A 24,403-nucleotide genomic window follows, 5' to 3' on the forward strand; every position below is an offset into this window, starting at 1 on the left:
CAGTTAGGGAGTAGGGGGATGCTGATGAGACAGTGATGGCTAGAGAGTCAATGTGTCAATGAAGGGGGACTGCTATAGGCAACAAGGGCTGGGACCCTTGGAGATACTGTGTGGAACATAGCTCAGAATTGTCCTGCTGAGAGGTGCAGAAGTAGGGGTATTTATCCACCAACTCCTATACTCAGTAGTTTCAGGTCACTCCTGAAGTGCTGATTTCCCAGCACCCTCTCCCTGCTCCTCTCCAGTGACCAGAGAGGTCAATAAGGTAGAGAGACTCAGGAAGCCTTTGTCATGCTCAGGAATCTTCCGCAAGTGACCTTTAGGTGGCAGAGGGGCTATGGATGTGACGCAACAGCCTCTGCTACAAAGACCTTAACAAAATTTGGCATACAATAACTGCCATGTCCCCGTGACTTTGATGTGAAATATTGAATAGACAATTTAAATTACCTTTATAGTAATAGCACAAAAATAAATATTTACAGCTATTCGTGTCAAGGATGCTTTTATGGAGCTCCACTTGTCCCTTCGTCTGTCGATAACAATGATGAATCCGATGCTGGCAGCCTCCACACTGCAATAAAGGGTGGTCAGGGTCAGAGACAGTGAAATACATAGGTTCTGTGTGGCTTCCTAAGCAGAAAGATTCTACTGTCTCCATGTTACTCCAGGCTTGCAGTGTAAATACCATGCACAGTGTGAGGGGATAACCGGGCCTGACTTCCCTGACAAAGGAACCAGCTTCCTCTCCTCATCTTAGCCAGGCAGCCTCAACAAAGCAGAAATATTTGGTGTCTCAAACCTTTCCAGGGTTCTGCTTCTGGCTGGCAACTGTAGGAAACACCAGTCAAGCACTACATGTCCCATTGTAAGCAGGGGACCTCGAGGTTGAGCTCGGCCATCTTTCCACTCCCAAGACTGACATTCAGGGAGCTAGCAACATCCTTCCCTAGGACTCAGTAGTAGAGGTGCTTGGAAAGGACACACATCAGTGGGAAAAAGCAACTCCCTTCCAGTATCTGACCATAAACCACCAGAAACCATAGGCATGAGAAGATATCACCTTCATTAAGAACAACCGAAAAAAGCTGTTTGGGCCCCCCCCTTTTTAATTGAAGTATAGTCAGTTTACAATGTTGTGTCAATTTCTGGTGTACAGCATAATGTCCCTGCTTAAGTTCCCACTAAATTGTCACAATTTTTGTTTAAACAAAAATCCTCAAAGGGAAAACATTTTTCTTCTCTCTCTTTGGGAGTAACTATGGGAGGAAAGAGCCAGAGCTTTGGCACCTGGTTCAAATCCTAGCACTGCCACTTATTAGCACTGAGACTTGAGGTGACTGCCTAACCTCTCTGACTCTGTCTCCTTATCTATAAGATGAGAAAAATACCACCAATAGTGAAGTGGTTAAGAGCACAAATTCTGAATTCTAGCCAGACTGTCTAGGTTTGACACATGAATTCTAATATTTATATATTGTGTATTTTGTGGGGGGAAGTTACTTAACTTCTGTAGTTTCCCAGACTCCTCATTTGTATAGTAGGAACAGTAACAGCACCAATCTGTAGGGGTGATGTGAAGATTAAATGAGTATATATAGTATAGGGGTATAAAATGTTCAGAATAATGCCTGGCACTTGGTAATATTGTGTAAGCAGTACTATTATGATGATTTCTTATGTGCTTATCATGAAGATTAAAAGAGATCAAGGTCATGAAAAGTAGCTGGCCTATAGTAAACCTTCAGTAAGTCTCTAATTTTGGATAAAAGGTGAGCTTTACCCTAAAAAGTGTCTGAATGCAAATAAGGCAGAAGATCTAAGCAAACTCTGCAAGAAAACGTAAGTAGCTGATCTGAAGTAAGCATTACTGGGCCAACCCATTATCACAGACCAATACTAACCCAGGTTCTCTCATTGGGGACATTTTCCAGGCCCGGTGATAATGCAAGAAAGGGTGGTCTCACTGGTTAGAACAGGCAGAGAGCAGAGATTAATCCTGTGGCCAGGAATTGAGCAGAGTGGCTGTCAAGACAGGGAAGCCTCAGAGAGGGAGGCTTCCTCTCTGAGGAGTTTTCATGGAAATTCCCCTTTAATGCTTAGCCAACTCCTGGGCCTTCTAATTTTAGGTGAGACTCCAGGATGCTGGCAGCGAACAGCAACTGCACATGTCAGAACTGATGAGAAGTTATGAAGCTTGCATAGTTCTGGGGAGAGACAACTGGTGTTTGGGTCCAGCCAGAATAGACAGACTTTGATGAACTCCCTGGGCATTCAGGTGAAACTCTAAAAAGGCCATCTTCTAGGATAAATGAAATGCCATATGAGTTTCTATAGAATTAAGGTTACATTCTAGGAGTAAGGACAAAACAGAAACAAACTTGCCCTAAGGAAAACTAAAATCAGCCTCCAAAAGATCAAGGAGATCCACCAGTATTTTAACTGCCTATCAGATTAAAACTCAAAACTTTCAGTAAGTAGATAAGTCTCCACAACATACCATCTATAATATCCAGCATAAAATTAAAAATTAATAAAAATGCAAAAAAGCAGGAAAAAATAATAATTAATAGATAAGATAGTCAATAGATACAGACTCAAAGATGATCCTGGTTTTGGCAGACAAAAACTTCAAAATAACTATGATCAACATGTTAAATAAAACAGAGAAAAGAGTAGACAAAATGGATTAAAAGAATGTTTTTGAATCTTTTTGAATATAATGTTATTTTAACAGAGAATTAGAATCCATAGTAAATGAACCCTCTAGAATTACAAAACACCAATATCTGAAACTAGGAAGTCACTGAATTTGTTTAATAGCCAGTTGAACACAGCAGAAGACAGGATAAGTAGAATTGAAAACAGATCAATTAAAAACGGAAGCACGGGGAAAATGGAAAGAACAGAATGTAAAGGAGATGTGGGAGATGAACAGAAGTCTCAGAAGGAGAGGAGAGAGTATGTTACAGAAACAATACTTTAAATAATAATGAAGAATTTTCCATATCTGATCAAAGACATCAACTCACAAATTCAAGCAGCTCTTTCAATACTAAGCAGGATAAATATAAACTCACTTAGGCATATCAAAGCCAAATGGCTGAAAATTAAAGATAAGGAGAAAATATTAAAAGCAACCAGTTAAAAAAAGACACATTACCATCAGAAGAATAACATTAAAAATAATCACTGACTTTTCAATAGGAAATATGGAAGCTACAATCCAATGAAATATCTTCAGAGTAGTGACCTGAAAAGACTACTCATTTATAATTCTATACCCATTGAAAATATATTTTTAAAAATGAAGGTAGTGGGAAGAGAAACAGCTAAGTGGTAGATCCCGTACTTAGCATGCATGAGTTCCTAGGTTCAATCCCCAGGACCTCCATAAAAATTGATTAATTAATTACTTAAATAAAATAAAAATGAAGGTGAAATAAGGACATTTCCAGACAACTAGAGCTGAGGGAATTTATTGCCAGTAAACATATACTCCAAGAAATATTAAAGGATGTTTTCCAGACTGAATGAAGTTGAAAGCATGAAGGTGCAAGGAAAATAAACAGCCTGAAAATGAGTTTTAGGAAGACTTTCATTTTTTTATCAAAAAAAAAAATCCTGCTTAAATTTAAAACTTGTATTTGTTCTTAAAAACATTAGAGAACCTGAAGACAAAGACAGGTAAGTGAACAAATTCCAGAGAAAGTCAAGACCGGTATCCACACTGAGCAAATACTGGAGAACATAAGAAGTGGTGGTCACCTATTCTAATAATAGGTAAATAAATATTCCTAAAAGTAAAAATCCCATATGGCAACCTGAAGCTACAAGAAGGAATGAAGGGCACTGTAAACATTAAATATGTGGATAAATATTATCAACTGTGTTTTCTATTTCACTAAAAGACCACTGACTATTCAAAGCAAAAATAATAATAAAGTATTAAACATTTTATATTATATATATACATATATATATATATATATGTATATATATATATACAAGGATACACACTTTAACACCAGAGAAACCATTGCTTAAAATCTAATAGAGGAGATAAAGTGGAATACTGAAAATATGTGAATAATTCAAAAACGGCAGGTACTAAAGACTGTATTGCATCCCCCCAAAATTCTTATATTGAAGCTCTATCAGTGTGACTGCAAATGGGGAAAGGGTCTGCAATCACCTCTGCAACAAGGTGATAAAGGTTAAATAAGGTCCTAAGGGTAGGGCTGTTGCCCTTATAAGAAGAGGAAGAGACACCAGAACTCTCTCTGCCATGTGAGAACATAGCATGAATACAGTCATCTGCAGTCAGGAAGAAAGCCTTCACCAGAAACAGAATCAGCTGGAATCTTGATCTAAGGCTTCTAGCCTCTAGGACCATGAGAAAATAAATTTCTGCTGCTTAAGTGGATGGTATTTTGTTATGGCAGTCAGAGCTGACTAATATGGCAGGAAAGGAGAAGTAAGGAAAAAGTTACAGATGGTACAAACAGCAAGATGGTAAATTTAAATCCAACCAATCTCAATAATCACATTAAGTGGAAATGGTCTATATGACTCCATTTAAAAGGCAAATAGTGTCAGAGTGAAAATACTAATTATAAGAGATAGTGACTACACTTTAAACATAAAGGCAGAGATAGATTAAAAGCATGGCCATGCACGTAAGTACAGACACCAAGCTCACATTAATATTCCTTTAAGAGGTAGTCTTTTATAATATTCATAAAATGACCTATTTGAAGAATAAAGGGCTTTTGCTTTGGGGGTTAAAAAAAGAAGAAGAATGGTAAAAGATGTACCATGAAATCACTAATCATAATAAAGCCAGTGTGGCTATATTAATATTAGAAAAAGTAGGGTCAAATACAAGGAGTATTAGCAGAGATAAATGATTCATAAAAATAAGAGTCAGATTATCAGGTAGATATAACAATCTTAAATGTGTATGTATGCAATAACATTGATTCAAAATATATTAATAAAAACTGACAGAACTAAAAGAAAAATAGATAAAACCACAATCAAAGTTAAAGATTTTAACACTTCTCTCTTAATAACTGATAGAACAAACAGCCAAAAAATCAGCAAGGATATAGACTTGACTTTGAAGAACTCAGCAGCCAAGAATTACACAACACACATTCTTTTCAAATGTGCATGGGACATTCATCAAAATATTCCATTATCCTAGGCTTTAAAGCAAATTTCAACAAATTTTAAAGAACTCAATCATACAGGGTATATTTTTGATCACCGTGGAATTAAATTGGAACTCTATTATTCTTCTGGTTTCTCTTTCATCTTCCTTCGTTCTTCCCTCTCATTCTTTCTTCCCTTCTTTCTTTTTTCTTTACAATTCCCTTCCTTCTCCTTCTTTTGGGTTTAATTGCCATTGTCTTTTTTTTTTACTTCTTAAGGCGTAAGATTAGATCATTGATTTTAAACCTTCCCTCTTGTCCATTATAAGTGTTTAAAGCTATCATTCCCTCCTAAACACTGCTTTAGCTACATCACATAAATGTTAATATATTGTTTTCATTATTGTGCAGCTAAAAATATTTTCTAACTCCCTTTATGATTTCTTTTTTAGTCTATGGATTATTTAGAGGTGATTGCTTAGCTTCCAAATTGAAAAAAAAAAATTCTAATCACTGGTGATAAAAGTCAGAATAGTAGTTTCCTGGGGCAGGATGGAGGGCATAGGAATGCAGATATTGGTAGAAAAGAAGCAGGAGGAAACCTTCAGAGAAACATTCTATACCCTGGTCCTGGGTGGTTGTTACATGGAATATAAACTGGTGAATATTCATCAAGCTATACAGTTGTGATTTATATACTTTATGTAAACTGTAACTCAGTTTAAAAAAAACCCAAGGAATTAAATAAATTCAAGTAGTGAAAAAGGAAAAATATTATGCAATTCAAAAACAAAAATTCATACTTATCGAGTGCTCAGTAGGCATCAGGCACTGATTGAAGAGGCTACAACAATGACCAAAACAAATTCCGTAGTACAGCAAAAACAAACCGACATTAATAACAACATAAATATAAATCATTATATTTTAGTCAATAATAGCTACTATATCTTGAGTTCCTATCATTTGTCAGGCATATTTACTTTTTATCTCATTTAATCTTGTGAAATAGATATTATCTCCACTTTACAGATGAGGAAACAAAGGCTGATAAAAATAACATAAGTTGCCTGATGTCACACTAGCACAACCAGATTTCAAACTCAGAGCTCTCTGATACCAATACTCATACTCTTAGCCCCATCTCATGGCTCCTCTTCAATTTTTTTTCTCACAGCAGATCCGTTTGTACCTTGTGGCAGTTTTATTTCATATATTTTGCTGTTACTTGTATTTTCTATTTCTTTTCTTTTTTCTTTAAAACAAACAATTATTAAAGAATGCTTGGAGGGAATATCCAGGGCTCTTAAGGAAGGTGGAGCTGGGAGAGGCTCAGCAAATATAACACAGTACAAAAATACAGGATGTCCTTTGATCTATGAGGAAAGCAGCTGCCAGCATATGTGGCTTCCCCAGCTAGACTGAGGGCAAATGCTACTCACTCAGCCCCCTGCAGACCAAAGCCCAAGACCAGAGCATCTGGGTAAACAGGGTAGGATCTGCTGGGAATATGCCTGTGTATGTAAAGGACTGTGTCTCTTCACACAACTGTGTACAGGCCACAGTTCAGAAAGAAGAGTTAATGAATCATGACAATGATTTTGAATATAGTCCCTCCCATAGGGTATCACTCAATAGTATCAAATATGGTAGATTTGTGTTTTTTCCCTACCCTATCTGGTTTAACAAAATGTTCAAAACCTCAACTAAACCAAATGCATAGGAAATGGGGATTCTGCACAATGTATTTCTTTAGTAACCTTGGCTGTTTTAATCCTTACCGTTCTTCTTAGCACTAAGGTCTAATGATGCGTTAGCTGCATAAATACTATTTCACATAATCCTTGCAACCATCCTCACAACCAGGTTGGTGATAATATTTCCTCTTTATAGATGAGGAAACTAATCCTCAGAGATGATTAAAAAATAATAATAACTTGACCAAAGTCACCCTCTATGTGCAGAGTTAAGATTCAAAGTCTTCTGACTTTGAGATCAATGTTCATGCCACAAAATTCATTCTCTTTTGGTATGGAATATATCTTAACACCATATTCCTTCATTTTCCAATCTTATTAGCTCCCTTGTAACACACATAATTGAATTTTTGATGAGTCAAACCTGACATCTTGAATATGACTAAATATAAATATATATGTGTAAGAGACTGAAGTAAATGTGTTCTGATCCCAAAATACCAGAGTAGTTTTGTGGTTGATATGGTATTTTTTTTAAATAAGCTCTAATATTAATACATTTTCTGTGATTTGCCTTTTTCAGTAAACTAGGTATATAAAATATTTTGGTTAACTGAAATATTACTGCACTGCCATAAGAACTGAGTCAAATGTAGAACAACCAACCATCCTGGCTTGTCCAAAACGCTCTCCCCAGTGTGGGTGGGCATCATCCAATCCACCAAGGGTCTGAATAGAACAAAAATGTGGAGGAAAAGGGAATTTATACTCTCTCTCTGTCTGACTGCTGAGCTGGGACACTGGTCTTCTGCCCTCAGTGCTCCTGGCTCTCAGGCCTTCAGACTCCAGCAAGAATCTACAACATGGGCTATCTGGCTTTGAGGGCTTCAAACTACACCACCAGCCTTCCTGGGTCTCCAGGCTGCAGAGGGCAGACTGTGAGATTTCTCAGCCTCTGTAATTGCATGAGCAAATACCTTATCATAAATCTCTTTATCTATATCTACATCTATATATCAGAGTTCTCCAGAGAAACAGAACCAATCAGATATAGATATATATATAAAGATATTTATTATAATAAATAATCAACAAGCTGAAGAACCAGGAAGGCTAGTGGTGTAATTCAATCCAAGTCCAAGGCCAGAGAATGGAGGTACTGATGACTTAAGTCCTGATCTGGGTCTGAAAGCCCCAAAACCAGGAGCACTGATGTCCAGGGACAAGAGAAGATGGATGTCCCAGATGAAGCAGAGGGAGAGAGAGTTCACCCTTCCTCTGCCTCTTTGTTGTATTCAGGCACTCAACTTTAGATCAGATGAATGCCTATTCACACTGGGGAGGTCAATCTGCTTTACTCAGTTCATGAATTCAAAAGTTAATCTCCTCAAGGGGAGGGTATAGCTCAGTGGTAGAGTGCATGCCTAGCATGCACAAGGTCCTGGGTTCAATCCCCAGTACCTCCACTAAAATAAATAAATAAATAACACCCCCCCCTAAATTAATCTCTTCCAGAAATGCCCTCATAGACACATTTAAAAATAATAGTTAATAATAATTTTACCAGCTATCTGGGCATCCCTTAGCCCAGTCAAGTTGACACATAAAATTAACCATTATATATATATACACATACATATATTCTTTTGGTTCTGTTTGTCTGGAGAACTCTGATTAACACATAAGGACAGTCAAGAAAAGAGGGGATTGAGATAAACCATTCCCAGAAAAGAGAAGTGCACCCTAAGTGGAAAGATACTAAAAAGACAGTCCTGGTACATCAGGGTACTGACTAGAGAAAGACTTAAAGAGGCAGTCTTGGGAAGGCAAAGCTTCTAGGAGAGAAAAGGAAATGAAAGGAGAGTTGGTGACTGTGTAGTAAAGGCAAAAATAAGCAAGAGGAAAATTTAGCATCCTACAAGACAAAAAAATAAAAATCAAGGATACAAACCCCTTCCCTTAATCTCCAAAAAATGTTTTAAGTCCATTGATGAAAGAAACTACACTTAGCTATATCAACAAAAGATGGCATTCTTGAACTAAGAATCTTGTAAACCACCCCAAACCATCAAACCTGTTCACTAATTGCAAAGATATTATACAAAGCTACTATAAAGGGGAAAAAATGAGAATCAAAACTTTATAGCTTCAAGAGGATGCAGAGACAGAGATTCCTCAAAAAACTAAAAAAAGACTTACCATATGACCCAGCAATTCCACTCCTGGGCGTATATCCAGAGGAAAATATAATTCAAAAAGACACATGTAACCCAATGTTCAGAGCAGCACTATTTATAATAGCCAAGACATGGAAACAACCAAAATATCCATCAACAGATAACTGGATAAAGAAGATGTGGTATATTTATACATGGCATACTACTCAGCCATAAAAAGGACTAAAATAATGCCATTTGCAGCAATATGGATGGACCTGGAGATCATCATTCTAAGTGAAGTAAGCCAGAAAGAGAAAGAAAAATGTCATGTGATTTTGCTTATTTATGGAGTTTTTAAAAAAGGATAGAAATGAACTTATTTACAAAACAGAAGCAGACTCACAGACACAGAGAACAAACTTACGGTTACCAGGAGGTAAAGGGAAAGAGAAGGGATAAATTGGGAATTTGAAATTTGCACCTCTTGGGGAGTGATAGAAATGTTAGCTATCTTGACTGTGGTGGTGGTTTCATTGGTATATACATCTATCAAAATCAATCAGATTGTACATCTGAAATATGTGTAGTTTACTGTACAAGAATAATACCATAATAAAAGTGTTAAAAGAAAAAGAGAGTGAGAAGACAAGCCAAAAACTGGAAGAAAATATTTGCAAAAGACATATATAATAAAGAACCATTATCCAAAATACAAAGAACTTCTAAAATTCAACAATAAGAACACAACCAACCAAATTAAAAACTGCGCAAAAAACCTAAAACAGATACCTCACAGAAGAAAATATACAGCTAGAAACTAAGCATATGAAAAGATGTTTAACAACATATGTCATTAGGAAATTGCAAATTAAAGCAACAATGAAATTCCACTACATACTTATTAGAATAGCCAAAATCCTAAATACTGACAATACCAAATTTTGGCAAGGATGTGAAGCAATACGAATTCTCATTCATTGCTGGTGGGTATTCAAAATGGTACAGCCACTTTGAAATACAGTTTGGTGTGTGTCTTACAAAACTAAACATCCTTATATAAGTGTACTCCTTGGTATTTACCTAAATGAGCTGAAAACTTCTCTTCACACAAAAACTCACACATTGATGTTTACAGTAGCTTTATTCATAGTTACCAAAACTTGAAAGCAACCAACATATCCTTCACTAGGTAAATGGATAAATTGTAGAACATCCAGACAATGAAATATTATTTAGTACTGAAAAAATGAGCTATCAAGCCATGAAAATTCATGGAAGAAACATATTACTAACTGAAAGAAGTCAATCTGAAAATGCTACATACCAAATGATTCCAACTATATAACATTCTGCAAAAAGCAAAACTATAGAGGCAGTAAAAATTAGTGGTTGATAGGGATTGGGAGATGGGAGCATGAGATGGATGAATAGGTGGAACACAGGATTTTTAGGGCAGTGAAACTATTCAGTATGACACTATAATTGTAGATACATGTCATTATACATTTATCTAAATCCATTGTATGTCCCAACACCAAGGCTGAACCCCAATATAAACTATGGACTCTGGGTGTTAATGATGTGCCAATACAGGTTCATCAATTGTAACAAATGTACTACTCTGGTACTGGATGTTAATGGGGAGGTTGGGTGTGTGAGAGCCAGGAGTATATGGGAAATCTCTGAATTTTCCACTCAATTTTGCTGTGAACTTAAAACTGCTGTTTAAAAAAATCTATTAAAAAGTTTTTAGATAACAAAAATTTCTCCAAAAAATTAGTCATTAAGCAGACAAAAGCCTGTACATAGCTATCCAAACTGAATTACATGTCTATAAGCAAGCATACAGGGGATGGGGCACAGGGGACACCATAAATAAAAAACTCAAAAACCAAGAACAGAAATGGATTTTGTTTAATATATAAAGAAAAGAAGAAATAAAATAAGAGTTGATTGAAGTCAGAAAAATAAAAGGAAAAGACAAAAATCATATAAGAAATGGAGTCTAAATTATAAGATACCCAAGGAGTAACATATTTGAACAAAAGTTTAATAAGGGGCAGTGAATAGCATAAAGAAAACAACCTAGCAAATGAAATGGGGAAAAAAAAAAAAAGTAAAAAAGGTTAGAAAGAAAGTGGTGGAAACGGAAGCCAGACAAAAAAAGAACCAACATATTATACTTGGTGTTCCTAAAGACTAAAAACAAAGGAACAAAAATAATACTTACAAGCATAATCTAAGAAAACTTTCCCCAAACAAACAAACAAAAAAGACCTGAGTCTACATAAACCTGTAAGGACCTAGTAGGTAGGTGCCTACCAGGAAAATTCGTCTGAAACAATCAACTCAGACATATCCTAGTAAAATTGTTAGGCTTTAAGGATAAAGTAAAAATTCTAAGCACTTCTAGGAAAAAGATAAAATAGCTTACTTTTCAAAAGCAACATACAAATCAAGGAAAGAATGAAATAGCATTCCACAGCAATTCATGAACAAAAAGTGTGAACCAAGAATTTTACATCCTGACAAGCTGGCTTTCAATTATTAAGGCAATTATTAATTTTCATTAATAATTTTAAAACAGTTATAAACATATAAAAACTCAGGGAATTCTGTACCTATGACTCCTTTTTGAAGAATCTAGTAAGGATTGACCTTCATCCAATCATGAGATAATTTGGGGAAACTTCAGCAAAGGGATTAATTTAATCCATTTAATGGTAGGTCTAATGCTAACCAGGGTGGGAGAATAAGATACAGAAATAATACAAGTTAAAAGATAGGAGGAGAAAGGAGAGAGGAAGAGAAAAGAGTAAGTTCATTACCTGTTGTATAAGCAATAGGTAGGAATCAACAGATATCACTGAAAACTAAAAAAAAAAAAAAAAAAAAGATAGTAAAATGTATTTTTTAAAGGGACTAAGGGTACTAAAAAAAGGCTAATGCATCCAGAAGTTATAAAATAATGACATATAGAAACCAAATATATCAATCACATCAATAAATATCAATGGGCTTAATTCATTTAATAAAAGAAAAAGATTTTCAATTTGACTCACAAAGTAAAAACCAACTATATACTGTATCCAAGAAAAAGCTCTAGAACAAAGTAATTCAGAAAGGCTAAAAATAAAGGAATTAGCAAAAGTATACTAGGCAAATGGAAATAATAGCAAGGGGTTTCAGTCTTGGTATCAGACAAAGTAGCAAAGTAGCATTCAAGCCATAGAGCATTAAACATCACAAGGAACACTTTCTAATGCTAAAAGTCACAATTCACAATGAAGATATAATAGTTATAAATATCTATGTTCCAAATACCCTAATAACCAGCTTTTTTTTTTTTTAAGTGAAAGTAAGTTAGAGAGATACACACTCCATAGACAGAGTGCAATCTGTCTCTCTCAGAAGGGAAAACGGCTTAGGAGATATACACTCCATGAGCAGAATGTGGGCCATCTCAGAAAGGTGAGAGGAAGAGAAGCCAAGAGGTGTAGGGTGTTTAAAGTAAAAGTGGATACACACTCCATAGACAGAGTGCGGGCCGTCTCAGAAGGTGAGCGAGATGGAGCGAGAGCGACCATGAGGTATGGGGACTAACCAGCTTTTTAAAGCAGAAACTACAGGAGATACAAGGAGACAGATAGAAATATATTTTACCTAGGTGATTCTAATACAACATTTTCAGTGTAAGCCAGAATAGACAACATATTGATAAGGTCACGGAATACTTAAAGAACATAATCGGTAAGGAAGAGCTAATGGATATGCATTAATTTTACATCCTGATAATACAGGATTCATCTTCTTTTCAAGCACACATGGAACATCCAGAAAAATTGGTCTTGATATAGGGCCACAAAGAAAACATCTGAAACTTTGAAAAATCTTCTGTTGAACATCTCTTCAAAAAAAACCCAAAAACAAAAACACTCTTCAGTAAGGGGAAAATATAAAATGTAATCACAGAATTTCTAAGATATAGTGATAATGAAAATACTACATATCAGAATTTATGGGCTACATTTAAAGCAGTGTCAAAGAAAATTCATAAAACATTTATATCTATAAAATAAAAGAATAAAAATAAATTTAACTTTCAACTCAAAAAATGAGAAAAAACAAAGCAAACTAAGAAAGCACAGGGAAGAAGATATTAAAAATAAAGGCAGAATGAATAAGGTAGAAAAGAGAAAAGCAGTAGCTCTAATTAAAAAATCAGAATAGCATTTTTTAAATTAAAAAATAAATAAGCCACTAGCTAACTTAATCAAGGGTGAAAAAAAGGACGAAGCACAGGTATGCAAACTAAGACACGGCAAAGGGAAAATAACCACTGAAACACAAGAAAATTTAATTATCTAAGAAACTACTCTGCATATTTCTATGCAAATAAACTTGAAAACCAAGACATAAATAGATGATTTCCTAGGAAAATATAATTTACTAAAATTGATCTCATTAGAAACATAAAGCTTTAATAGGCCAATTTCCATGGGAGAAACAGAGAAAGTTATCAAGGCCCAGATTCACTGGGCAGTTTCACAGGAGAATTTAAATCATCAATGACCATAAAGTCCCAATACCACAAAAATTGTTTCCCAGTTTAAAAACTGAAAGAAAACTTTGAAATGCTATTTATGAAGCAAGTATGACATTGATACCTAGACTGAATAAAGACAATACCAAAATAAAATTACCATTTAACATATATAACAGTAGAGCTATCCCACTTAGAATAGTGACAAACAAAATACTATGGAATAAACTTAACAATAAATACGCAAAAATGTTAAGAAAATTTTAAACACTCCTGAAAGACACAAAGGTAGATTTTAACAAATGGAAAGACTTTTCTTCTTATTGATAGGATTATTTTAACAGTATAAATATGTCACTTTTTCCTGAGTTAATTTATAAATTTAACACAGTCTCAATGAAAAGATCAACAAGTGTTTTTGTTTTTTTTTTCCTTTTCTTTTCTTTTTTAATGGAGCTAGACACATAGAAAGGAAATAAGGAAGAAGAAAGGAAAGAACAGTCAGGAAAACATGAAAAAAGTAAGTAAAACTTAAGGACCTGAGAGGCGTGGGGGAATTAATCCTACCAGATATTAAAGATATTTAAATCCTTGTAATTAAAATAGTATATTATTCACTTACAAATACAGAGGCCAATTCACTCTCAAATCACTGAGGCGAAGATGAATTTTTTAAATTAATGGTGTTAGGATAACTGGATAGCCATTTGGAAAAAGATAAACTTAGATCTACATCTCATATCACACACACAAAATAAACACCCAATGTAAAACATAAAATCATACTGCATTACAAGAAAGCTTGGGCAAATTCCTCTATAACCTAGGTATAGGAAAGTTCTCTGACAATGGCTCAAAATCCAGATGCATTAAAAGAAACACTGATATATTTGATGATATAAAAATTTCACATGGCAAAAAAATTCTAAGCAGAGTCAAAGGATAAATTAAGAAGTGAGAGAAACTATAAGCAACATGCATTACAGAAAAAGGGCTAATATCCCTAATTCATAAAGAATTCTTAAAGGTAACGGGAAAATAAAGATTAAAAAATCGATAGAAAAAAAGAGCAGATACATGAACAGATAATTTATATATGTGCATATCACTTTACATTTTAAATAATATATATATAAAGAGGTGAAAAAATATAAAAGAAAAGTTAAAGACACAGAAGAGAGATTTAGAAGATGCAATGTTCCTCTTATTTGAGTTCCAGAGGCAGAAAACAGTTGGAGGAAAGAAATAAGCAAAGACATGACAGAAAAATATTCTAAGCCTAAAAGAGACTTGAATCTTTAGGTCAAAGTCCCAGCAGAAAGAAAGAAAAAGATTTGACATTTTAAACCTACAAAACATAAAGAAAAAATCACAAACACTTCCTTTGTGCAGAAATAGCTTACCTATTAAGGAATGAGACTCGGGTCCTGTGAGGAGGATCAGCCTTATCAGCAACACTAATGCTAGAAATCAATGGATCAATGTCATTTTATATTAAAAAAAAAAATTCCATACTCAGACAGATTGCCAATCAAGTGGGAAGTAAAAATGCAGCCATTTTCTGACATTCAAGATCTTACTAGATTCACTTACCATACACCCTTTCTGAAAAAGAAATAACTGGAAAGTTTTTTTTGTTTGTTTGTTTTTAATGAAAATGAAATCTAAAGCAGAAAGAATGACCTTCCCAGAGAGAATAAAAAGCAGTCCAAGGTTGACAGCTCATAGCACGTTTAGACAGCAATCTGAATTAAAAAATTAGGCCAGAGGGCTCAAAGGAGTTATCTCCAAGAAGAAAATGTATGCATTACACAAACTCTATGATAAAGAATCTGCAAGATATCAATAAGGTGATAACGAGATTTGCCATTCTATAAACAAGAAAAAAGAAAGGCGATTACAAATGCTAGGAGAAAAGGTATATAAAAAGTCATTGCCTGAGTCTGAAATGAATTAAATTGTAGCATGATTTTGAGCAACTCATGGAGTGTGAGAAAAGGAAACTCATTTCACCTTAACATTTGTGGCATTGTCTTTTGTGTGACACAGGTTTAATGACACAGGATTACATCTCTTATGCTAGAGGTCTGATCATATTACATAAATAAAAGCATTTTACTAATTTCTATTATTTAAAATCAACCTAAAATCAAAGAAAAACATTTATAGTAAAAATATAAAATACATTATAAATCACTTGAAGGATAAGAGAGAGTAAAGAAAGACGCAAATGCATAGTAGAAAAATTAGTGGATACAATTGGCCCTCCATACCCGCAGTCCGCATCCACAGATATGCAGGGCTGACTGTACTCTGCCACTTTGTGTAAGGAACTTTAGCAAAGGCGATTTTGGTATCCACGAGGGTCTTGGACTCAACTACCTGTTGATACTGACTAGTGACTGAATCACCAGACAGAAGTTAAGTGTGTTGTTTAAATTTATAATGGTAACCATTACATGATCTAAAAACAATTATGTAACTAACAAAAATTATGAGGTGAAGAGAGCAAGACGAGAGAAGCATGATAAATAGGCAAAATTCATTTTCCACAGGGAAGAATCACAAGATATCGTCTAAAGTTGATATGCCAAGAAATATAGACATAAATGTGTAAGTCAGATCATGGACATGGCCACACAACATTATCTGAAAGCTTCCTGATGTGGAAACGGCATGAGCCAGGAGCCAGGAAATCTAAGTTCTAAGTTTTGCCTTTCACCAGTTATGTGAATTTATACATGTTTCTTCCTTCTACCTGATCTTAATATCCATCTCTGTAAATGTGGACAGTACTCAAAGTGTGGTCCTTGGACCAGCAGTATCAGCATCTCCTGGGAGTTTGTTAGAAATGCAAATTATTCCACCCCACACCAAACCCACTGAATCAGAAACTCTGGACTAGGACCAGCATCTGTGTTTCAGCAAGTTCCCTAAATGATTCTGATGCATGCTAATGATTGAGAACTAGCATTAGGGGCCAGCAAACTACAATCCATGTGCCAACTCCACTCTACTCCCATTTTGTAAACAAAGTTTAATTGGAACACAGCCACAGATACACTCAGTTGCTTGCATGTTGTTCATGGTTGCTTTTGAGCTACAACAGCAGAGGTCAGTAGTTGAGACAGAGACCATACAGCCTGCAAAGCCTAAAATATTTACTCTGATTTTTTACAGAAAAAAGTATGATGACTTTTAACTTAGACTATTCTGATTGATAATAATTACTGCACATCATTACTAAACATAATGCAATGTTTATCATCCCAGTTAAGTTGTAAAGATTATTCAATCAGAAAGGTACTTGTGCTAATGCCTAGAGTCCTTTAATAAGGTATTTTGGACTAATTCTGAATCTTCCTTTACCATCATTTTCAGGATCTCTTAAAATGGTAAGTAATAAATAGTAAAAAGTCATGTAATAATTAGCATATAAGTAAATAGTATAAAATAATAAAATAAACAGTAAAGAGTTAATACCCTCTCTGGCTCACAGAGTCTTAGGAAAATTCACTGACCACATAATGACTGGTGGAGAGCATGGTGTTTCCTGCTCTCCATCCAAAGCTTCATTTTTCAAAAGCAACATTCATTTTATTGATTAAAGAAAATTTATTTCTTTTCTCATTTTTAATCAAATTTACTGTAATATAAAGCATTCAGCAATTTGAATAAAAGATAATTTTAAAAACCCACTGTCTCCAATTATATCTCAATTCTGGTTTCAGACCACTCCATTACCAAAACAACCCACATCACACAATAAATAGGGGAGAAAGCTACTTGCTTGTTATGGGTTGTGACAATTTTTTTGTTTTTGGTATCTCAATAATTTTTTCTTCCACCCTTTTATTGAGATATAATTGATATACAGCACTGTGTAAGTTTAAGGTACACAGCAAAATGATATGATTGACATACATCATGAAGTGATTTTCACAATAAATTTGGTGAACATCATCATTTCAATAGAAAGAACTTTTCTCTTGTGATGAGAACTTAGGATTTACTCTCTTAACAACTTTCATATATAACATACAGCAGTGTTAATTATATTTATCACGTTGTACATTATATCCCTAGTACTTATTTATCTTATAACTGGAAGTTTCTACCTTTTGCCTGCCTTTATCCAATTTCCTTTCCCCACCTCCTGCCTCTGGTAACCACAAATCTGATCCCTTTTTCTATGAGATTGTTCATTTGTTTGTTTTTGAAGTATAACTGACCTGCAACACTATGTTGGTTCCTGTTACATAACATAGTGATTCGATATTTCTATTCATTACAAACTGATTATCGCCATAAGTCTAGTTACAATATGTCACAATACAAAGATACTACATAATCACTGACTATGTTCCCCACACTGCACATTTCATACCTGTGACTCATTTATTTTGCAACTAGTGTTTGTATCTCTTAATCGTCCTCACCTATTTCTTTCCTCACCTCACCCATCTCCCCTCTGGCAAACACCTGTTTGTACTCTGTATCAATAACTCTGTTTCTGTTTTGTTACATTTGTTCATTTGTTTTATGTTTTCAAATTCTCCATATAAGTGATGTCACACAGTATTTATCTTTCTTTGTCTAACTTATTTCACTTAATATAATACACTCTAGGTCCATCCATGTTGTCACAAATGGTAAGATTTCTTTTTTTTTTTTTGGCTAAGTAATATTCTGTTATATATATTTTACATATATGTGTGTGTGTGTGTACACATCTTCCTTATCCATTCATCTGCTGATTAACCTTAGGTTGTTTCCATACCTTGGCTATTATAAATAATGCTGCAATGAACATAGGGATGTGTATAACTTTTCTAATTAGTGGGTTTTTTTTCTTCAGCTAAATATCCAGGGGTGATATTGCTGGATCATATGTTAGTTCTATTTTTAATTTTTTGAGGAACCTCCATAGTTTTTCATAGTGGCTGTATCAATTTACATTCACACTAATGGTACTCTATGATTTAGAAATCTTTTCTCCACATCCTCATGAACACTTGTTATTTGTTGTCTTTTTGATAAGACCCATTCTAACAGGCATGAGATAATATCTCGTTGTAGTTTTGATTTGCATTTCCATCATGATTAGTGATGTTGAGTCTCTTCATGTGCCTGTTGGCCATCTCTATGTCTTCTTTGGAAAAATGTCTATTCAGATCCTCTGACCATTTTTTAATTGGGTTGTTTGTTTTTTTGATGTTGACTTGTATGAATTCTTTGTACATTTTAGATATTAATCCCTTATCAGATATATCATTTGAGAATACCTTCTCCCATTCAGTAGGTGGCTTTTTTGTTCTATTAATAGTTTCTTTTGCTGTGCAAAGGATTTTTAGTATGATGTAGTGCCATTTGTTTATTTTTGCTTTTGTTTTCCTTGCCTGAGGAGACTTACCCAAAAGAATATTACAAAGACTGATATCAAAGAGTAGACCACCTATTTTTTTCTAGAAGTTTTATGGTTTCAGGTCTTATATTTAAGTTGTTAATATATTTTGAATTTATGTTTGTGTTTGATGTGAAAGAGTAGTCCGGGTTGATTCTTTTGCATATAGCTGTCCAGTTTTCCCAATACCACTTGTTGAAGAGGCTGGATTTTCCCCCATATTCTTGTTCCCTTTGTCATAGATTAATTGCCCATATAAGTGTGGGTTTGATTCTGTTCCATTGATCTATGTGTCTGTTTTTGTGCCAGTAGCATACTATTTTGATTACTGTAGTTTTGTAGAGTAATTTGAAATCGGGGAGTGTGATACCTCCACTTTGTTCTTCTTTCTTAAGATTGTTTTGTCTATTCAGGGTCTTTTGTTTTTCCATATGAATTTTTAAATTATTTGCTCCAAATAAAATTGATAAACCTTTAGCCAGATTCAATAAGAAAAAAAGGGAGGGTCCAAATCAATAAAATCAGAAATGAAAAAGAAGTTACAACCAATACCACAGAAATACAAATGAGTACAATTGATTACTACAAACAATTATATGCTAAAAATATAGACAACCTAGAAGAAAAGAACAAATTTCTAGAAACGTACACTCTCTCAAGACTGAACCAAGGAGAAAATAGAAAACATGAATGGACCAATTACTGGTAACAAAACTGAATCAGTAATTTAAAAAACTCCCATCAAACAAAAGTCCAGGACCAGATGGCTTCACAGGTGAATTCTACCAAACATTTAGAGAAAAGGTAACACCTACCACCTGTTCCAAAAAATTGCAGGGGAAGGAAAACTTCTGAACTTATTCTATGAAGCCAGCATCACCATATATCAAAACCAGACAAAGATACCCCCAACAAGGAAAACTACAAGCCTATATCCCTGATGAACATACATGCAAAGATCATCAACAAAGTATTAGCAAATCGAACCCAACAATACATTAAAACAATGATACACTATGATCAAGTGGGATTCATCCCAGGGATGCAATATATACAATATATACAAATTAATCAATGTGATACACCACATTAATAAATTGAAGAATAAAAATCATATAATCATCTCAATAGACACAGGAAAAGCTTCTGACAAAATTTAACATCCATTTATGATAAAAATTCTCAACAAAGGGGGTATAAAGGGAATATAGCCCAACATAATAAAGCCCATTTATAACAGACTCACAGCTAACACTATACTCAATGGTGAGAAGTTGAAAGCATTTCCTCTAAGATCAGGAACAAGACAAAGATGCCCAGTCTAGCCACTTTTATTCAATGTAGTTTTTAAAGTCCTAGCCACAGCAATCAGACAAGGACAAAATGAATAAAAGGAATCCAAATTGGAAATGAAGAAGTAAAACTGTCACTATTTGCAGTTGGCACGATACTATACATAGAAAATCCTAAAGGCACCACCAGAAAACTATTAGAGCTCATTAATTAATTCAGTAAAGTTGAAGACTACAAAATTAATATCTGTTGCATTTCTATATACTAACAATGAACTATCAGAAAGAGAAATTAAGAAAACAATTCCATTTACAGTCACATCAAAAAGAATAAAATACCTAGGAATAAATCTAACCAAGGAGGTAAAAGACCTGTATTCAGAAAACCATAAGACAATGATGAAAGAAACTGAATACAATAACAGATGGAAAGATATACTGTGTTCCTTGATTAGAAGCATTAAAATTGTTAAAAGATCATACAAGCCAAGGCAATCTACAGAGTGACTGCAATCCCTGTCAAAATATCAATGACATTTCCCACAGAACTACAGGAATTATCTTTTTTATAATTGATAATATCACTGAGTAAGACCGAATTCCAGATATTTATAACCACCAGTACCTGTAAATTCAAGCAAGGGGCTGTATTTTGAATGTTTAAGAAAACTGAATTGAACATACATCAGAAAAGGGAAAGTGGTCTCCTACCTGCACAGGGTAAATGACACAAGCAGGATATAGCACAGGTATTCTAAAACAATCATCTAAACAAATGAACAAAGAAAAGCTGTTATACTCACTCTAGGTCATTCTCCTGGGGAGAAACAACGTCAGACCCCTAGCTCTTACATTAGAAGAACAGGATCCTGGCATATTAAATTTTTTCTGCCCCCTAGTATAATCCATTAAAATTCTCTCCACATATAAGACTTACTGGCCATTGTCACTATTCATAATAAATCTATGGGGTGCTCTCTAATTTTACTCAGTTGGGTGCCAGAGGTCTGGCCTCTTAAGGCATCCTTCCTGAGGGCTCTGAAGCAAAACTGTCCACCTTGGACAAGACAGCAGCCCAACAAGGCTCCCCACTCTGGACCTCTATCCTTAGAAGTCAGACGAATGATTACATTTTCTTGATTCTGGGGGAGCAATTCCATAGCCAGTCCAGGAAATACCATACCTCACCCTGCCTACTCAATCAAAGCAGCACTTTTCCATTAGTACTATTCAAAGCCACTTAACAATGAGTTTTCCATTGCCTTCATAACAGTAAGAGGCCCAGATTGAACTCACTTCTCTGACAAGGCTGGTTTCTAGAGCTGACAAGTTGTTATAATCCCATTCAGTCTACTAATACAAAGGAGCAAGTCTCATTATAATTCACAGGCCAAATAGTAACACTGTCTCCCCTCTCTTCCTAAAGTAGAACTGTCAGACAGCATTCTATCAGACAGCAGATCACAAAAGAGGACACACAAAAAATAAATTTAAAAATTTTAAAAAGAGGATACAACTCTTCTCAAAGACTGGATCTCCAGAAGGAAAATAGACATAGATTCTTCAAACTTAAATAGGCCTCTCAACAGATTCCTTTTAGAAAAAGACCTTTAGAAATAGCAAATAAAATTCACACTGTTATGAAATACAGTTCTTGTTACCATCTACAAAAAGTACTTTCTCTAATCCCTTTCAGGTAATGAACACAGAAATGGGAGTAAAACAAAGAAACTGAATAGAGGAATAGGGTAATAAAAATGCAGGCTTAGTTATACAAATACTGATTTTTGGAAAAACAACTGTGATTTTAAAATAGTTGACTATCTCTGTTGTTCAGAATGTTTTACTAATGCCTTTTCAAAACACTTAGAGACAATCTGTAACCACTGGAAACACATTTAAAATGAGGCCTCAATTTCATGTGCCCAGACACGTAGAAGTGAAAAGATCAGATGGTGAACACAGTTCCTAAAGCTGAGCACCATCATTAGTTTCTCACTCTCCTTCCTCCCCCACCCCAACCAGTCCCCAATACCTCTCCTTCCTGTCCATCCCTTTCCATCCAGTCCTTCTGCCATCTTGCTAGCTCACTTCCCCTTCACTTTGCACCTACCCTAGTGTAGAAGCTCCTAACTAGTCTCCCTGCCTCCTTTGTCCCACTCTTTCTGGGCCACCCTGCACACCACCACCAAGTCCATCTGGTTGTCATTTTCCTCCTCAAAACTTCCAATGGCCTCGTCCTGCTCACTGTGCCTAAACTCCTCAACTTGGTGGAAAACCAATCTGTTCCCAATTGTCTTTCCAGGTCTCATTTCTCACTACTATCTGAAAAGGAGCCTCACTCTGCTCTGGGCAGTCTGCATAGTCTGTTCCCCAAACACGTTCTATTTAACACTTCAAAATCCATGGGGGTTAGAAATAGAAGCCAAGTCATTTGCCCCAGATCACACAGTGAGGCAACAATAGAATCTGAATTTCAATCTAGGTTTGGGCTGTGTCCAAAGCTCTTAAACATCATTCTGTTCTCTCTCTCTGGAATGTCCCTCTTCGATCTACCTGTGGAAATTGTATCCAATCTTCAAAGCCACTTTACTCCTGAAGCTTTCCTTGTTTTTCCTGTCCAAAGTAACTTTTCTCTCCTCTGAGCTCCTATATTAACTTGTTTGCATATTTTACAAAATATCATGACAACAGAGTCACGTGATGAGCTTCCTGAGATTCAATGCATTGTCTTATGGCATTTTTGGTCCTTTATGGCCCCTAACACAGCTCTCTACACACTGCTGGCACTCAGCAAAGATCTGGTAAAGAGTGAGATGCTGCACTCACCCAACCCAACCACAGTGAAAGATCCTCATTCACTTCAGGCACAAAGATATCTTATCCCTGCCCCAAGCATCCTGCCATTCTCTTCTTCTAGTGCATTAGTTCTTGCTTGTTCTATGCCATGAGCTCTCTGCCGACTGCCTGTAATACATTGTGAAAACCTGGGAAAAACTCTGGTGCCTGGTAATGACTGTAATATTTAGGAAGATACAAATTATGATAAATAGGAATCATAAAAGGAACAGTAGTGGTTTCATTCTTTGGAATCTGAAATGGGAACTGGAAAGCAAGATTCATGTCAAATTTCCTTTCAGGTCTTCTTACCCATTGTCTCTGTTTTATGTTGAAAGGAACAAGGTGGGAGGCAGTGAGCAAGTAAGTACGAACAAATGCTGGAACAGGAAAGGGGAATAACTGGTCATAGCTACTCTTTCTCAAAAGACAAACTGCATTCTAGGAAAGGAAAACACTCCCTAGTTACAAGAAATTATGCAAGGAGCATCGAGCAGAAAGAGGAAATCAGGCCTAAACAGTAGCTCCCTGATTTGTCTCAGCTTCTATGCCTGTGAGCTAGGGTTTCTACCCTTCGATGCTTCTCTCTACACTGGGTCACACGACACTCAATGTAAGGTCCTCAACATGACTTGGAAAAGGCTGCAAGGACAAGATGAAAATGACCCATTTCACTGAGCATATGACTGCATCCAGGAATTCAGTAAAATTAGGCAGTGAGTTTAAAACAAATATGATGAGAATGAGGAGGAGGCACTTCTACCTGTTGCCCACCTCCCTGCTCACCCTCTTCTTGCTGCTCCTTACAGAGGAAGTTGCTAAACTGGTAGGTCAATGTTTGGAATGCAGTTGAACCAAAGAGGGAGACCAGGTTCAACTCCCTATAACCCAGGAAGTTAAAGGCAGGAGTGTACAGTGCGGTTCTCCCCTCTCTGTCAGTGTCCTCCTTCTTGGCTACAACAAATATCCTTTGATTGAAATGAATAGTATCAGAACTAGAAATTCTACCAACATTACTTCTTGAGAACCTACTATGGGCAGGGCTAGGAATAAAAAAAGAAAAAAAAAAGCATTGGCCTCTACTCGAGTAGTTCACAGTCTAATGGGAGAGGCAGAAATAATTTCCATATACTATGGTGTTATACAAGGAGTACCCTCAGGGTTCTGTGGAAATAAAGAGTCTGTGAGAGAAGAACTGGGGTCAGGGAGGGTTTCCTTGAAGAAATGAGATCCGACTGAGGGCTGATGACTGTGCAGGAGTTAGCCAGGCCTAGAAGGGCGGGAAAGGTGTTCCTGCAGAGTGAACTGCGTGAC

The 24,403-nt window shown here is 35.6% G+C and overlaps 1 protein-coding gene across 14 annotated transcripts in view; it reads right to left on the minus strand.

Moving 5' to 3' along the window:
• The window catches only part of MCF2L2 (MCF.2 cell line derived transforming sequence-like 2), a 210,608-nt gene that overhangs the window by 142,427 nt on the left and 43,778 nt on the right, over window positions 1-24,403 (minus strand). For 12 of the 14 annotated variants that reach the window (XM_031452036.2, XM_031452021.2, XM_031451998.2 and 9 more), the window contains exon 4: window positions 484-574. The exons of 1 other annotated variant lie outside the window; for it this stretch is intronic. In XM_031452036.2, coding sequence (XP_031307896.1) covers window positions 484-574 — 91 coding nt within the window. Of the gene's footprint in view, window positions 1-483; window positions 575-11,840; window positions 11,860-24,403 lie in introns of those variants that run through there. One more of the 14 variants, XM_064493221.1, reaches the window with a different exon arrangement.

This window comes from Camelus dromedarius, chromosome 2, assembly GCF_036321535.1.
Source record: "Camelus dromedarius isolate mCamDro1 chromosome 2, mCamDro1.pat, whole genome shotgun sequence".
NCBI lineage: Eukaryota > Metazoa > Chordata > Mammalia > Artiodactyla > Camelidae > Camelus > Camelus dromedarius.